The sequence below is a fragment of the Amblyraja radiata genome, chromosome 41 (genome assembly GCF_010909765.2).
Source record: "Amblyraja radiata isolate CabotCenter1 chromosome 41, sAmbRad1.1.pri, whole genome shotgun sequence".
Taxonomy (NCBI): Eukaryota; Metazoa; Chordata; class Chondrichthyes; order Rajiformes; family Rajidae; genus Amblyraja; species Amblyraja radiata.
The window spans coordinates 14,529,486-14,546,104 of record NC_045996.1 but is presented as its reverse complement, the minus strand read 5'-3'; the positions used below and the strand labels follow the sequence as shown (position 1 = coordinate 14,546,104).

The window sequence follows — 16,619 nt, the reverse complement described above, 5'->3', positions numbered from 1 at the left end:
CAGCATTTTTATCTACCAGCGCTTTATGTCCTCTTTTGTAAACCAGCCTCTGCAGTTCCTTGTTTCTTCAGCCTTTTCCTTCCTGGTTTATCCGGCTTTCCCTTAAAAGTACACGCTGTTCACCCCAACTACTGCCCATCGACGCTCTAACCCATATTCAATTGGGGTACGGAAGCTTTCTCTGTCTACATTTATTGGAGTCACTACCTTGGTGTGTAGCTGTAGATTCATGTTAGGACCAAGATTGTCCAACAGTCCAAGATTGTTAAGGGCTTGGACACACGAGAGGCATGAAACATGTCCCCGATGTTGGGGGAGTCCAGAACCAGGGGCCACACAGTTTAAGAATAAGTGGTAAGCCATTTAGAACGGAGACGAGGAAACACTTTTTCATACAGAGAGTGGTGAGTTTGTGGAATTCTCTGCCTCAGAGGGCGGTGGAGGGAGGTTCTCTGGATGCTTTCAAGAGAGAGCTAGATAGGGCTCTTAAAGATAGCAGAGTCAGGGGATATTGGGAGAAGGCAGGAACGGGGTACTGATTGGGGATGATCAGCCATGATCACATTGAATGGCGGTGCTGGCTCAAAGGGCCGAATGGCCTCCTCCTGCACCTATTGTCTATTGACCCAGTTGCCCTGTCTACCATTAAAGAAGGGTCCCGACCCTTAACGTCCCTCTGGGAGTGCGGCCTGTCCCGCTGAGTTGGTCCAGCATTGCCCGTCTATCCCAGCTCATTCTGTTGTGCCTTTACCTGCGATGCCGACTTCGGCTGTCCCCGCGAGAGAGAGGTCTTCAAAGCGAGTGGGGTCGAGCTGGTAAACCTGGGAGGACTTGGCGTTGGGCCTCATCCCACAGCCCTCCTGCAAGAACAGGAGATTCAGATCGTAGCGGCATTGCAATAGAAACTCATCCACAGTTGCACATGTCCGACTCACAAGTGCAGCATGCAGCACTTCCAATATCCAGCTCCACTGACTTTATGTGTAGGAGGTAACTGCAGATAGACACAAAATGCTGGAGCAACTCAGCGGGTGAGGCAGCATCTCTGGAGAGAAGGAATGGGCGACATTCGCCCATTCCTTCTCTCCAGAGATGCTGCCTTACCCGCTGAGTTCCCACGGTACGAGTTCATTCCAAGAGCTCTCCCGAGTTTAAAAAAAAATCAAACTCGTGGTAAACACGGAGAATGAACGTAGCGGGTACGTCGGAGCTCGGGGACGTCTCTTAGCGCTAACGGCAGGTACTCGGGAAGACTCGCTAACGGCAGGTAAGCTCGGGAAGACTCGTGAAGATTTTTCAACATGATGAAAAAATGTCCACGAGAGCCCCGAGTACCGACGAGCGGCCATTACCGTAAATCTCAGAGTTCGACTCAAGGCAAACTCGGGAGAGCTCTTGGAATGAACTCGTACCGTGGGACAGGGGTTTAACGCCAGCATTTTGTGTCTGCATTCGATTTAAACCAGCATCTGCGGTTCTTTCTCACACAAGTAACTGCAGATGCAGGAAAAGACTACAAAAAGTAGTAAACACTGCCCAGTCCATCATCGGCTCTGACCTTCCTTCCATCGAGGGGATTTATCGCAGTCGCTGCCTCAAAAAGGCTGGCAGTATCATCAAAGACCCACACCATCCTGGCCACACACTCATCTCCCTGCTACCTTCAGGTAAAAGGTACAGGAGCCTGAAGACTGCAACAACCAGGTTCAGGAATAGCTACTTCCCCTCAGCCATCAGGCTATTAAACCTGGCTCGGACAAAACTCTGATTATTAGCAACCACTTTCTGTTATTTGCACTACCAGTTTATTTATTCATGTGTGTATATATTTATATCATGGTATATGGACACATTTATCTGTTTTGTAGTACTATTTTCTGTGTGCTTAAGCAAAGCAAGAATTTCATTGTCCTATACAGGGACACATGACAATAAACTCACTTGAACTTGAACTTGAGATGCTGGTTTAAACCAAAAATAGACACAAAATGCTGCAGTAACTCAGCGGGACAGGCAGCATCTCTGGAGAGAAGGAATAGGTGAAGAAGGGTCTCCATCCAAAAACGCCACTCCAGAAACGATGCTGCCTGTCCCGCTGAGTTACTCCAGCATTTCGTGTCTATCCATTGAATATGGTATTAGTTCATCATGCTCTCGTGTACCAAGATACAGAGGAGAGATTTCTTTGCCTGCTATTCAGTCAAATTATACCTCACTATTAAGTACCCGAGCACAATTAAACCCTACACAAGGTCAGAATGTAGTGAGACAAAGAAAAGTAAACCGCACACAGAAATTAGCCACAATGTCTACAGATTTACAAAGGAAGACACAAAGTACTGGAGCAACTCGGCGGGTCAGGCAGCATCTCTGGTGACATTTTGGGTCAGGACCATTCTTCAGACCGATTGTAGTAGGGAGGAGAACATTGGAAGAGAGGTGGGGGGGGGGGGAAGGACAAAGCCAGGCAAATGATAGGTGGAAGGTGCACAAAAATGCTGGAGAAACTCAGCGGGTGCAGCAGCATCTATGGAGCGAAGGAAATAGGCAACGTTTCGGGCCGAAACCCTTCTTCAAACCCTTCAATGATAGGTGGATACAGGTGAAAAGCAACATGCTAGGTACACAAAAATGCTGGAGAAACTCAGCGGGTGCAGCAGCATCTATGGAGCAAAGGAAATAGGCAACGTTTCGGGCCAAAACTCTTCTTCAAACCCTTCAATGATAGGTGGATACAGATGAAAAGCAACATGCTAGGTACACAAAAATGCTGGAGTAACTCAGTGGGTGCAGCAGCATCTATGGAGCGAAGGAAATAGGCAACGTTTCGTCCCGAAACCCTTTGGGTTTCGACCCGAAACGTTGCCTATTTCCTTTGGGTTTCGTCCCGAAACGTTGCCTATTTCCTTCGCTCCATAGATGCTGCTGCACCCGCTGAGTTTCTCCAGCATTTTTGTGCACCTGGGATTTTCCAGCATCTGCAGTTCCTTCTTAAAAGCAACATGCTGGTACGCTTAGATGAAGATGAACCGATAGTGAGGTGCGTAAATACGATTTCTGAAAATACAGAACCGAGGAGTTGGGCCGAATGGCCTGTGTCAGTGCTGTTAATCCCATGGAATCCCACGATTTTCAATACTCACAAACACAGCCCCTTTCAGCATATCTGGAACGGTTATTGCAACAAATCCCTGAAAAGAGGAAACAGATCGTCAAGGCAAAGTATTGACTCCATCTGTCAGTACGAATATCATAGAATTCTACAGCACGGAAACAGGCCGTTCGGCCCAACACATCCAAACATCGGGCGCTCTGCTGCATTAACACCATCGCTTGGTCCAGAGCGTTCTATGCAGAAGGGATTCAAGAATGAGTGTTGTATATACTCGGGGCAATTTACAGAGGGCCAATTAACCTACAAACACGCACGTCTTTGGGATGTGGGAGGAAAACCCACGCGGTCACAGGGAGAGCGTGCGCCCGAGAACGTGCGCTTCTGTTCCATTCTGGTTGTAGTTTGTTTGGTTGTTTGTTTGTTTGTCTTTTTGCACAAAGGTTCAAAGGTTGATTTATTGTCACATACACCTAGATGTAGTGAAATTCTTTTTGCCAATGCAGCACATAAAAAAGAATACAAACATAACAATAATAAATGGCTTTAACATAAAAACATCCCCCCACAATGGTTCCCATTATGGGGGAAGGCACAAAGTCCAGTCCCATCCCCAATGTCCACCCATAGTTGGGCCTATTGAGGCCTCCACAGTTGCCTCTACGGAGGCCCGATGTTCCAGGCCGTCCTCGCCGGGTGATGATGTTCCGGCGTCGGGAGAGTCCTCTCAGCGGCCTGGGAACCCTGGAACGGCCGCCTCCCTACTCGAGACCGTGGCTTCCGGAGCCGACAAGGCCGCGCCGAATGGAGCTCAACTGGCGATCTCGTCGAGAGATCCCAGGCGAGCATTGCCACTTTTCATTTCACTGCACATCTCGCATGTGTATGTGACGAATGAACTTGACTTGACTTGAGATCAGGATCTAACCCGGGTCTCTGGCGCTGTGAGGCAGCAGCTCTTTGCAAGAGTGAAGTGAACCAGGAGAGTGGGAATGCAAGGTAGACAAAAATGCTGGAGAAACTCAGCGGGTGCAGCAGCATCTATGGAGCGAAGGAAATAGGCAACATTTCGGGCCGAAACCCTTCTTCAGACTGATGGCAAGCTGGGTTTGGATCAAAGAGGCTCACCTTCTTAAGCAGCTTGTTCATTGTGAATTGGACCAAGGCGAGCTGCAGTTCGCTGCCTGCTCCTCGGAGGTAGTAGGATCGATGACCGGACACATGCGAGAGCCGCCTAGGTCAGGAGTAAATACGATGTTTAATCTTTAAAACCTGAGACAACAAGCGCTGAACCAAGTTTCTCTTTTGCCAAGCTCACGGAAGCTGCTTGGATCGACTGGAAGCTGTGAAAATGTTAAAATTGCAGCAAGGAACTTTGAGTTCTCATCCCAAGAAGTCAGTGATTGTGGAGCCGATGAAAAATTTTAGTAATGAGATTATTTTGGGTGGGGATTTCAGAGGATATGGATCATCGATAGTGAATGGAGTCAAACTTTAACGCATAACTGAATGGAGAATTGGTTTGAAGGAAAGAATATTTTTTTTCCCCCTACAATTTCCTTGTAATAAGAAGTTTACTTTAGACATCCAGCATGGAAACAGATCCTTCAGTGGAGGCCAAATCACTGGATGGATTTAACAGAGAGTTAGATAGAGCTCTAGGGGCTAGTGGAGTCAAGGGATATGGGGAGAAGGCAGGCACGGGTTATTGATAGGGGACGATCAGCTATGATCACAATGAATGGTGGTGCTGGCTTGAAGCCCGAATGGCCTCCTCCTGCACCTAGTTTCTACGTTTCTATATACGTGGCGGCTCTTTGCATATTTTATGTATGGTATGCAAAACAAAGAATTTCACTGTGACATGGCACGTGATCATAAATTTTCATTCAATGCAACGGGGCAGTCTTTGATTGATTGAGGAAGGAAGTGTTTGAAGATCAAGGCTTCAAACCCAACACTAAGATCACGACCATATGGGGAGCTGTGATCCCTGGCCCCCTGTATGCCACCACTGAGTCACCCACCACATACAGCAAGCGTCACAAAGTGCTGGAACTGCCCTTGATCTGATATGTGCACTTCAAACACTTGTGCTGCTATCTAATTAAGTTCATTGCCTGCTCGTGTGTGATTACTGGCTATGCCTCCAGGGGACATAACTGATGGGTAAATGACATGGATTTAAGTTGCATTAAACAGCTGGAGACTAATTGCTTCATTTGTTTGGCAATGCCAGTGTGCTTTAAAAAAAAAATTCAGCCTTCAAAGACAGCATCCCTTGATGGATTCCACTAAAGAGAGAGATAACCTTAGATGTGTTTCATTTAAAATCTGGGGCATAACATAATGAGGCCATTTCAACTTCAAAAGCAAAAAATGGTCTTCATTTGTATGGTCTTTTGTCACGTTGTACATTACATCTGAAGGCAATGAATCATTTTCATAATGCAGAGCCCGACATGTAGGCATACACAATGAGGCAGCCATCTTTAGCAAAGTCCACGCTCAAGGGAGACGAGTAACTACATCGAAGGTACACACAGAAAGCTGGGACAGGCAGCATCTCTGGAGAGAAGGAATGGGTGACGTTTCCGATCGAGACCCACCTGCAAGTCAATCCAATTAAAGTTTCAATTTAAAAAAAATTAAGCTGGAAATTTCAACATCTTTGTGGGGGGAAAATCCAGTGCAAATTAATTTCACTGACACAATAGCCTGAGATCTAGCTAACACCACAAATATTGCTTACCTTTGTCTGATAATGTCCAGATCCTCGCCAATTTGCAAATGACCCTTGGGTTTAAAATCAAACACTAGAAAACAAAAGGAAATGGTCAGGACATTATTGTTGAGGAAAAATTGATGCAATTTATCTGCCAGATGTAGTGGCTGCTTAAACTTTCGACTCCCTTGTCACTTTAAGGATTTTATTTAATCACTTCCTGTGGAATTCGATGTAATCTGTAATTGTTCTCTATAGTTTACAGGTCAGTGGCATGTTTATTGCTTTTGGGCTGTAGATCAGAATTCCCAAAGAATAAAACAAAAAGAGACAGTAACTCAGCGGGTCAGGCAGCATCTGTGGAGAACATGGATAGGTGACGTTTCACAGAGTGTTGGAGTAACAGCGGGTCAGGCAGCATCTCTGGAGAACATGGACAGGTGACGTTTCACAGAATGCTGGAGTAACTCAGCGGGTCATGGAGCATCTGTGGAGAACACGGATAGGTGACGTTTCACAGAGTGCTGGAGTAACTCAGCGGGTCAGGCAGTATCTCTGGAGAATGTGGATAGGTGACGTTTCAGAGTGCTGGAGTAACTCAGCGGGTCAGGCAGCATCTCTGGAGAACATGGATAGGTGATATTTCACAGAGTGCTGGAGTAACTCAGCGGGTCAGGCAGCATCTCTGGAGAACACGGATAGGTGATGTTTCGAGGTAGGACCCTTCTTCAGACTGATTGCAGTGAAGGAATAAGAAAGTTGGGAGGTGCAGGACAAAGGGCGAGGGGGGGGGGGGAAGAGTTAATAAGAACCCGAGAGGTTATTTTTTTCACACAAAGGCTGGTTGGAGTACGGAACGAGCTGGCAGAGGATATAGTTGAGGCAGGTAGTATCGCAACGTTTAAGAAACATTTAGAAAGGCACATGGATAGGTTTAGGGAGATATGGGCCAAACGCAGGCAGGTGGGACTAGTGTAGATGGAACATGTTGTTCGGTGTGGGAAAGTTAAGGGCCCAATTCCTTGCTGCATGTCTCTATCTCCTGATGTAGTCTGGCTCTTTGATTAAAATCCTACTTGTTGTGTTTAGTTTTGTTCAATTTATTATCGTCATGTGTACTGAGGTACAGTGAAAAGCTTTTTGTTGCATGCTAGCCAGTCAGCAAAATGTCTACACATGATTACAAACAAATCAAACAGCCCACAGTGTACAGATACAGGATAAAGGGTATAACGTTTCCTGCAAGGTAAAGTCCACTAAACTCCGATTAAAAGTGGGGCACGGTGGCATAGCGGTAGAGCCACTGCCTCAACGCCAGAGTCCCGGGTTCAATCCTGACTACGGGTGCTGTCTGTACGGAGTTTGTACGCTCTCCCCGCGACCTTGTGGGTTTTCTCCGAGATCTTCGGTTTCCTCCCACATTCCAAAGAAGGTTAAAAGGCTTGTTATAAATGTAAATTGTCCTTAGGTAGACTCAAAATGCTGGAGTAACTCAGCGGGACAGGCAGCATCTCTGGAGAGAAGGAATGGCCGACGTTTTGGGTCGAGACATAGAAACATAGAAACATAGAAATTAGGTGCAGGAGTAGGCCATTCGGCCCTTCGAGCCTGCACCGCCATTCAATATGATCATGGCTGATCATCCAACTCAGTATCCCGTACCTGCCTTCTCTCCATACCCTCTGATCCCCTTAGCCACAAGGGCCACATCTAACTCCCTCTTAAATATAGCCAATGAACTGGCCTCGACTACCCTCTGTGGCAGAGCGTTCCAGAGATTCACCACTCTCTGTGTGAAAAAAGTTCTTCTCATCTCGGTTTTAAAGGATTTCCCCCTTATCCTTAAGCTGTGACCCCTTGTCCTGGACTTCCCCAACATCGGGAGCAATCTTCCTGCATCTAGCCTGTCCAACCCCTTAAGAATTTTGTAAGTTTCTATAAGATCCCCTCTCAATCTCCTAAATTCTAGAGAGTATAAACCAAGTCTATCCAGTCTTTCTTCATAAGACAGTCCTGACATCCCAGGAATCAGTCTGGTGAACCTTCTCTGCACTCCCTCTATGGCAATAATGTCCTTCCTCAGATTTGGAGACCAAAACTGTACGCAATACTCCAGGTGTGGTCTCACCAAGACCCTGTACAACTGCAGTAGAACCTCCCTGCTCCTATACTCAAATCCTTTTGCTATGAAAGCTAACATACCATTCGCTTTCTTCACTGCCTGCTTCACCTGCATGCCTACTTTCAATGACTGGTGTACCATGACACCCAGGTCTCGCTGCATCTCCCCTTTTCCTAGTCGGCCACCATTTAGATAATAGTCTGCTTTCCTGTTTTTGCCACCAAAATGGATAACCTCACATTTATCCACATTATACTGCATCAGCCAAACATTTGCCCACTCACCCAGCCTATCCAAGTCACCTTGCAGTCTCCTAGCATCCTCCTCACAGCTAACCCTGCCCCCCAGCTTAGTGTCATCCGCTGACTTCAGACTAATGCGTAGGAGAGTGTTAGTGTGCGGGATCGTTGGTCGGTGTGGACGCGGTGGGCCGAAGGGCCTGTTTCCGCGCTGTATCTCTAAACTAAACTAAGGATAGTTCGAAGGTCTCCAATGGGGGGAAAGTATTGGTTGTTTGTTATAAATGATTTCAGTATTGTGACCACCAATATCTATAAAAACACTTACCTGGTTTCTCCCCAACCATTTCAACCACAACAGCCTGGCTTTCGTCACCTATGGGCTTCCATAGAAAAACAGAAAGGTTAGAATTAATATTAGGAATAAATAAATCAACAAGAAGCAAGACCAAGCGACCGTTTCACCAAACACTTGTGCTCGGTCCGCCAAGCCTGCTGCATCTTCTGGTTGCCAACCATTTAACTCCTCTTCCCATTCCCACACGGATCTTTCTGTCCTGTGCCTCCATTGCCAGAGTGAGGCCATGCAGAAACTGGAGGAACAGCACCTAATATTCTGCTTGAGTAGCTTACAACCCAATGGTGTGACCAGTGATTTCTCCAATCTTAGGTACTGCATAACCCTCCTCCTCCACCTTCTCCCTCCTTCTTGCCCCGAGAAGTGGGGACGCGCATGCACACACAGACGCGCATGCACACTCAGACGCGCATGCACACTCAGACGCGCATGCACACTCAGACGCGCATGCACACACAGACGCGCATGCACACTCAGACGCGCATGCACACACAGACGCGCATGCACACAGACGCGCATGCACACACAGACGCGCATGCACACACAGACGCGCATACACAGAGAAACAGACACAATTTACCACACTAGGATGAGTCCAGTTGGGTAGCTTCAATGCTTTCAGATAGAATCGTTCATCCAGCTGATTCTCTTGATCATAGAGTACATTTAATTCCAAGCGAATTTCCTTCCCCCGTTTTCGCAGCCGTGAGAAATCAGGATGCTGTGTCGAGAGAAGGCAGGTACAGGATACTGAGTTGGATGATCAGTCATGATCATATTGAATGGCGGTGCAGGCTCGAAGGGCCGAATGGCTTACTCCTGCACCTATTTTCTATGTTTCTATGAATATTAACATATACATAAAATTTAGAACAATTATTTCCATTCAAGCCACATTCATCCTCACTTTAACATCTGAACAACAGCAGTGAGATTTACCCAGCTCATGGCAAAGATACACAAAAAAATAATAAGCTGTTGAACGCAAATACTTATAAAATGTTATCTTTAAGTTTCTTTAATTTTCACCGTCAGTGCTGCTGTACAATATCATAATGTTAGAACCACTTGCTGCATGCTTAACATTCACTGCAGTTCATACTGTGACCCAGAACTGCACAACAGAGACTATCTTGTGTATTGGCAGCGAGAGAGAGGGAGGAGGTGAGTCGAGTTAGCATCACCCCAAAAGAAGTTCCTTCTCAGACCCCCATCCACTGACCTGGATTCAAGGTGCCACACAGTCAGAGGGTGCTGCCAAGGAGGTTCTCTTAACGCCTACTGCTGAGGTCATTGCAACCCAACCTGTACAACACCCCTCCCAAGCCTCAACTCTGTTTTTCAATACAACTACCCGCACGTTGGTGCAGCAGTAAAGCAGCTGCCTTACAGTGCCAGAGACCCGGGTTCGATCCTGACTACGGGTGTGGTCTGTACGTTCTTCCAAATCTGAGGAAGGACATTATTGCCATAGAGGGAGTGCAGAGAAGGTTCACCAGACTGATTCCTGGGATGTCAGGACTGTCTTATGAAGAAAGACTGGATAGACTTGGTTTATACTCTCTAGAATTTAGGAGATTGAGAGGGGATCTTATAGAAACTTACAAAATTCTTAAGGGGTTGGACAGGCTAGATGCAGGAAGATTGCTCCCGATGTTGGGGAAGTCCAGGACAAGGGGTCACAGCTTAAGGATAAGGGGGAAATCCTTTAAAACCGAGATGAGAATAACTTTTTTCACACAGAGAGTGGTGAATCTCTGGAACTCTCTGCCACAGAGGGTAGTCGAGGCCAGTTCATTGGCTATATTTAAGAGGGAGTTAGATGTGGCCCTTGTGGCTAAGGGGATCAGAGGGTATGGAGAGAAGGCAGGTACGGGATACTGAGTTGGATGATCAGCCATGATCATATTGAATGGCGGTGCAGGCTCGAAGGGCCGAATGGCCTACTCCTGCACCTAATTTCTACGTTTCTATGTTTCTATGTTCTCCCTGTGACCGCTTGGGCTTTCTCTGAGATCTCTGGTTTCCCCTCACACTCCAAAGACGTGCAGGTTTGCAGGTGAATAGGCTTGGTATAAATGTAAATTGTCTCTAGTGTGTGTAGGATAGTGTTAGTGTGCGTGGATCGCTGGTGGTACTTACTGATTGAAGTGTTTTTTTGTTTTCCTTATCCTAAAAAAACAAAATGAACAAATCAAAGTTAATCATTAATCAGAATATTAATACTGATAACAGTTTTCCTTTTATCCCCTCCATTCATACTCACAATTCTAAATCCCATCCATCCTGACATTATTCCTTCTTCTGCTTATAACCCAGCTTTTTTCTGCCAGTTGATTTTCCGACAACTGGGGTCCTGAACTTTCTATCACAACGGCAGCAGTCAGGGTGGGCAGTAGGACATCAAAAACCATAGCCGTGAGCACTGGCTCGCCCCAAGGCTGTGTCCTAAGCCCCCTGCTGTTTAGTCTGCTTACACACGACTGTACTGCTAGACTCAATAACAACTTCATCAACAAGTTCGCTGATGACACAACAGTGGTGGGTCTCATCAGTGACAATGATGAGTCGGCGTACAGGATGGAGGTGGAGCTGCTCACAGGATGGTGCAAATCCCACAACCTCATTCTCAACGTGGGAAAAACTAAGGAGATGGTGGTTGACTTCAGGAGGGCGGGAAAACAACACCATACACCTCTGCACATCGATGGAGCTGATGTGGAAAGGGTCAGCAGCGTGAAGTTCCTAGGACTCCACCTGTCAGATGACCTGATGTCCACAACCAACACCACAGCACTGGTCAAGAGAGCCCAGCAGCGACTACACCCTCTCCGAAGACTACGTAAAGCAGGTCTCCCCACTACACATCTACGAACCTTTTATAGGGGGACAATCGAGAGCACATTAACCAACGGCATCACTTCCTGGTTCGGGAGCTGCAAGGCGTACGAACGGCACCAACTTGACAGGATTGTGAAGACCGCCAGCAGGATTATTGGTGCTCCACTCCCTTTCTTGCTGGACATATACAGGAAGAGATGTATCAACAGAGCCATCTCCATCATCAAAGACCACTACCACCCATCGCATCACATATTCTCCATCCTGCCATCTGGGAAGAGGTACAGGAGCATTAGCTGCAAAACCAGCAGGATGCTCCTCAGCTTCTTCCCGCAGGCTATAAGACTGTTAAAACGGACTTTGCCCCCTGCCAAAGTATCGCGCACCAACCACCAACCTGGACAGAGCCACTGTCGTGCCGCTGCCGATCGGAACGCCTGTTGATGTTTAGTTGAGAGTAGTGTTAAACTTGTTCATGATATATGTATTTTTATTTCTATTTATTTTTTACTGCACACTGAATGGACACTGGTTTGAGTAACGTTTTTTTGTTTCCTCTGGGTATGTGAGTACTCAGGAAAATAACAATAAAGATATACAATACAATACAATACAATACAATGTGGCACCTCATTCCATCCGGACAAGATTAAGAGAGCGCACTTGAAACTGTATCAATAAACTAAACTAAACACTATGCCGGGGTGAGGCGGCTGATCTGGACCTCATTGGGACTTCTGCGCTGGTCGAATTTGCCCCCTGCGGCCCGGCTGGAGCCAGCAGATCCATTCCTATAGCCGACTTCCGAGGCTGATTTTACAGGTCGGTATCTCGGCTCCATGGCTGCCTGAACACCACTTCAGCCTCCTGCGATTCGAGGAATAAAGTCCTAGCTGCCCAATCTCTCCCTGTAGCTCAGGCCCTCAAGTCCTGGCAACATCATCGTAAATCTTCTTTGCCCATCCCTCCTTTCCCTGCATGTCCACTTGCCCATCGCTAACCATCTTTAATGACAATATGTTTGAGAAGGAACTGCAGATGCTGGAAAAATCGAAGGTAGACAAATTGCTGGAGAAACTCAGCGGGTGAGGCAGCATCCATTTAATGGCAATATAGTATGTTTCTTCACCATCCAGGCAACTCACCACTCCATGTAAAAAAACAAACCTGCCCAGCACATTTCCTTTAAACTTTGCCCCTCTCAACTGAAAGCTGTGCCCTCTAGTCTTTGACATTTGCACCCTGAGGGAATAGCATTAATTGTCATTTATAAGGAAAAGTTTCAAGTTTCTATCATACTTTGGGGTGTATTTTGGCTTTGAAGTGCTTTCACTGCTAAAATCCCAGACTCTAACTTTTGAAGATTCTCCTAGCCTTTCGAAACAAAATAAATGGGGTGGGAGATTGCAACCTTCACGGGGTCCGCCCTGTTTCGACAAATGCAATCAACCCGGCGTGCACAATCAAATAAGATCAAATAGAACAAGTTGTCCAACAACTTTAGGCTGTGCACACCATACGCAAGAAGAAGAAACAAAATAAATAATTTCTTCCCTTGCTCCCTATCAATTCCCCATAATATTTAAACACTTTCATTAAATTATTCAGGCAACTAACAATAACCACAGCTAAAATTGGCCAGGCCGATCCTGCAATGCCACCAGGACAACAGACCTTCATGGTCAGGTTAAGATCCCTGCACTTACAACAACTGGGACTTGGAAATGACTCTGTAGACTGTCTTAGTGTACACTGGTACTGTATCTGAAATGCTTATCTAATATGTATCCGTGCTTATTTATACTGAACTGTATACAAAAATGAATTTCACTATACCTCAGTACATGTTACAAGTAAAATACCATGACCATAGCCTTTGTGCAATGTCTTTAGTAAAATCCAGGCATCATTCTTACCAGAAGAGCTTTAACTGAAACACTGATATCGCTTTTCTCATTCTCCAACTTCTCAATTTCCTCTTTTACTTTTGTTAATTTTTGCCACGTAGACACCTGTTGGAAAGGAATAACAAGAAAGGGAATTAGAAAAGGGAAAGATAATTGTGTCTTTTTCCAAAGAGTTCAAGATGGACTTTAAAAACTGATAAAGGGGGCTACACTGTGGCACAGCGGTAGAGTTGCTGCCTCACAGCTCCAGCGACGCAGCTTCGATCCTGACCACTAGTGCTGTCTGTATGGAATTTGTACGTTCTACCTGTGCCCGCATAAGTTTTCTTCGAACGCTCTGGTTATTGTTGGCCAATAGACTATAGGTGCAGGAGTAGGCCATTCGGCCCTTCGAGCCAGCACCGCCATTCAATGTGATCATGGCTGATCATCTACAATCAGTACCCCATTCCTGCCTTCTCCCCATATCCCCTGACTCTGCTATCTTTGAGAGCCCTATCTAGCTCTCTCTTGAAAGCATCCAGATAACCTGCTTCCACCACCCTCTGAGGCAGAGAATTCCACAGACTCACAACTCTCTGTGAGAAAAAGTGTTTCCTCGTCTCCGTTCTAAATGGCTTACCCCTTATTCTTAAACTGTGGCCCCTGGTTCTGGGCTCCCCCAACATCGGGAACATGTTTTCTACCTCTAGCGTGTGTCCAAACCAAAGAGCAAGATAGATCACTCCTTTTTTTCATCCATTTCAGTAACCCAACCCGACTCGCAGTGTAATCAACATTGCGGGGGAACAGTTTGTGTTAACGAAGAAGGGGTTCGGCCCGAAACGTTGCCTATTTCCTTCAGTCTGAAGAAGGTTCAGCCCAAAACGTCAAGTCAAGTTTATTCGTCACATACACATACGAGATGTGCAGTGAAATGAAAACGTTGCCTATTTCCTTCGCTCCATAGATGCTGCTGCTGCACCCGCTGAGTTTCTCCAGCATTTTTTGTGTACCCTTAATAATCTTATATGTTTCAATGAGAACCCTTCTCATCCTTCAGCCAGTATGGGCGAGTTGGGCCGAAGGGCCTGTTTCCACGCTGGTCTCACTCTATGACAGCATCCCCTTTCCCATCAGAACTGCCCCCTCCATCGACTCTTTTAAGTCAAGACTAAAGACTAATCTATACTCCCAAGCCTTTCCTGACGTCCTCTGAGTGAGGGCTACATGTATATATGTATGGTACACAAAAATGCTGGAGAAACTCAGCGGGTGCAGCAGCATCTATGGAGCGAAGGAAATAGGCAACGTTTTGGGCTGAAACGTTGCCTATTTCTTTCAGTTTGAAGAAGGGTTTCGGCCCGAAACGTTGCCTATTTCCTTCAGTCTGAAGAAGGGTTTCGGCCCGAAACGTTGCCCATTTCCTTCAGTCTGAAGAAGGAAATAGGCGACGTTTCGGGCCGAAACCCTTCTTCAGACTGCTGTGTTTTTTGTGTATTTTTTTTTGTGCACCTTCGATCTTCCAGCATCTGCAGTTCCTTCTTGAACACATGTATATATGTATGTAGGTACACAAAATTGCTGGAGAAACTCAGCGGGTGCAGCAGCATCTATGGAGCTAAGGAAATAGGCAACGTTTCGGGCCGAAACCCTTCTTCAGACTATATATGTATGTAGTCTGTAGATTATATATATATATATGTAGTCTGTTTTGTTGTTATAATTATATCATGGTATATGGACACATTTATCTGTTTTGTAGTAAATGCCTACTATTTTCTGTGTGCTTAAGCAAAGCAAGAATTTCATTGTCCTATACAGGGACACATGACAATAAACTCACTTGAACTTGAACTTGAACTTGTTGTGCTATTCTTATAACAAATGTAAAGCACTTTGGCCAACGAGAGTTGTTTTTTAAATGTGCTATATAAATAAATGTGACTTGACTTGACTATGATGATCCCAAACCAGCATCTGCAGCTCCTGAGTCCCACACAGACAGTACACGAGATGAACCTACGATGTCAGACACGTCCGGCCCGGTCAGCTCCCCCTTGCGTTGCCCCACGTTGTCCAGCACGGCCTGTGTGCGGGCGCAGACGGTGCCCATGTCCAGGCAAGGCCTATCGGAGTAGCCATCCCTCACATGGTCGTACAGGCTGCTCCTGCTACTCCTGCTGCTGCTGTAGCGGCGGCAACAGGCGGCCCGAGAGAGCCAGGGGCCGGGGACGAGCTGAGAGAAGGAGGAGACGCCGCCGCCGCGTAGCAACTGCCTCAACCTGCGGGCCGCCATCTTGGCAACCTTAAACCCCGCCCCCCCCCATGTGATGTGACCAAAGATCCTATGTGACCATTCAAGTCCATTCATTATTATGTGTGAGAAAGAACCAAAATATCATAAAAGATAATAGATTGACAATGAAAATAAAAAGGAGACCTTCAGTTTCAGATAAGGAAAGAGGAGCAGTGATTATTATTAGATTATGAGAAGGAATGGGTGACATTTCGGGTCGAGACCCTTCTTCAGAAGGTACAATACAATACAATACAATACAATTTATTTGTTGTCATTTGAACCTCATTGAGGTTCAAACGAAATTTGGTTTCTGCAGTCATATACACGAGGAAAAGAACCAAGACACAACACAATTTACACAAACATCCATCACAGTGAATCTCCTCCTCGCTGTGATGGAAGGCAAAGTCTTATCTCTCCCCTGCTCTCCCCATTCTCCTCCCGATGTCAAAGCCAAAGCCACCGGCGGGCGATGGTAAGTGTCCCGCGGCCATTAAAGCCGCGCCGGGCGATGCAAGGCCACGCTCCGGGTATTAATGGTATTAAATTGTTTAGTTTACTATTGTCATGTCCTACTCCAGCAATGTTGTGTCTTTCTTTGGTCTAAACCAGCATCTGCAGTTCCTTGCTGTGTCTATCTTCGATTTAAACCAGCATCTGCAGTTCTTTTTTGTGTCTATCTTTGGTTTAAACCAAATATACTAGCTCCTCTAGTATATTTGGTTTAAACCAGGTCCTGCAGTTCCATTTTGTGTCTATCTTTGGTTTAAACCAGCATCTGCAGTTTCATTTTGTGTCTATCTTCGATTTAAACCAGCATCTGCAGTTCCATTTTGTGTCTATCTTTGGTTTAAACCAGCATTTGCAGTTTCTTTTTGTGTCTATCTTCGATTTAAACCAGCATCTGCAGTTCCATTTTGTGTCTATCTTTGGTTTAAACCAGCATTTGCAGTTTATTTTTGTGTCTATCTTCGATTTAAACCAGCATCTGCAGTTCCATTTTGTGTCTATCTTTGGTTTAAACCAGCATTTGC

The 16,619-nt window shown here is 46.0% G+C and overlaps 1 protein-coding gene across 1 annotated transcript in view; it reads right to left on the bottom strand.

Annotated features, from left to right (window-relative positions):
• Nucleotides 1-15,582, bottom strand: part of sars2 (seryl-tRNA synthetase 2, mitochondrial) — a 23,925-nt gene extending 8,343 nt beyond the window's left edge. Inside the window, exons 1-9 of the mRNA XM_033014359.1 lie at nucleotides 15,310-15,582; nucleotides 13,314-13,409; nucleotides 10,699-10,728; nucleotides 9,137-9,277; nucleotides 8,527-8,581; nucleotides 5,865-5,928; nucleotides 4,241-4,346; nucleotides 3,144-3,191; nucleotides 752-860 (exon numbers count right to left, since the gene is read on the bottom strand). Of these exons, the coding sequence (XP_032870250.1) occupies nucleotides 752-860; nucleotides 3,144-3,191; nucleotides 4,241-4,346; nucleotides 5,865-5,928; nucleotides 8,527-8,581; nucleotides 9,137-9,277; nucleotides 10,699-10,728; nucleotides 13,314-13,409; nucleotides 15,310-15,582 (922 nt within the window). The remainder of the gene's footprint in view (nucleotides 1-751; nucleotides 861-3,143; nucleotides 3,192-4,240; nucleotides 4,347-5,864; nucleotides 5,929-8,526; nucleotides 8,582-9,136; nucleotides 9,278-10,698; nucleotides 10,729-13,313; nucleotides 13,410-15,309) is intronic.
• Nucleotides 15,583-16,619: the final 1,037 nt, after the last annotated feature.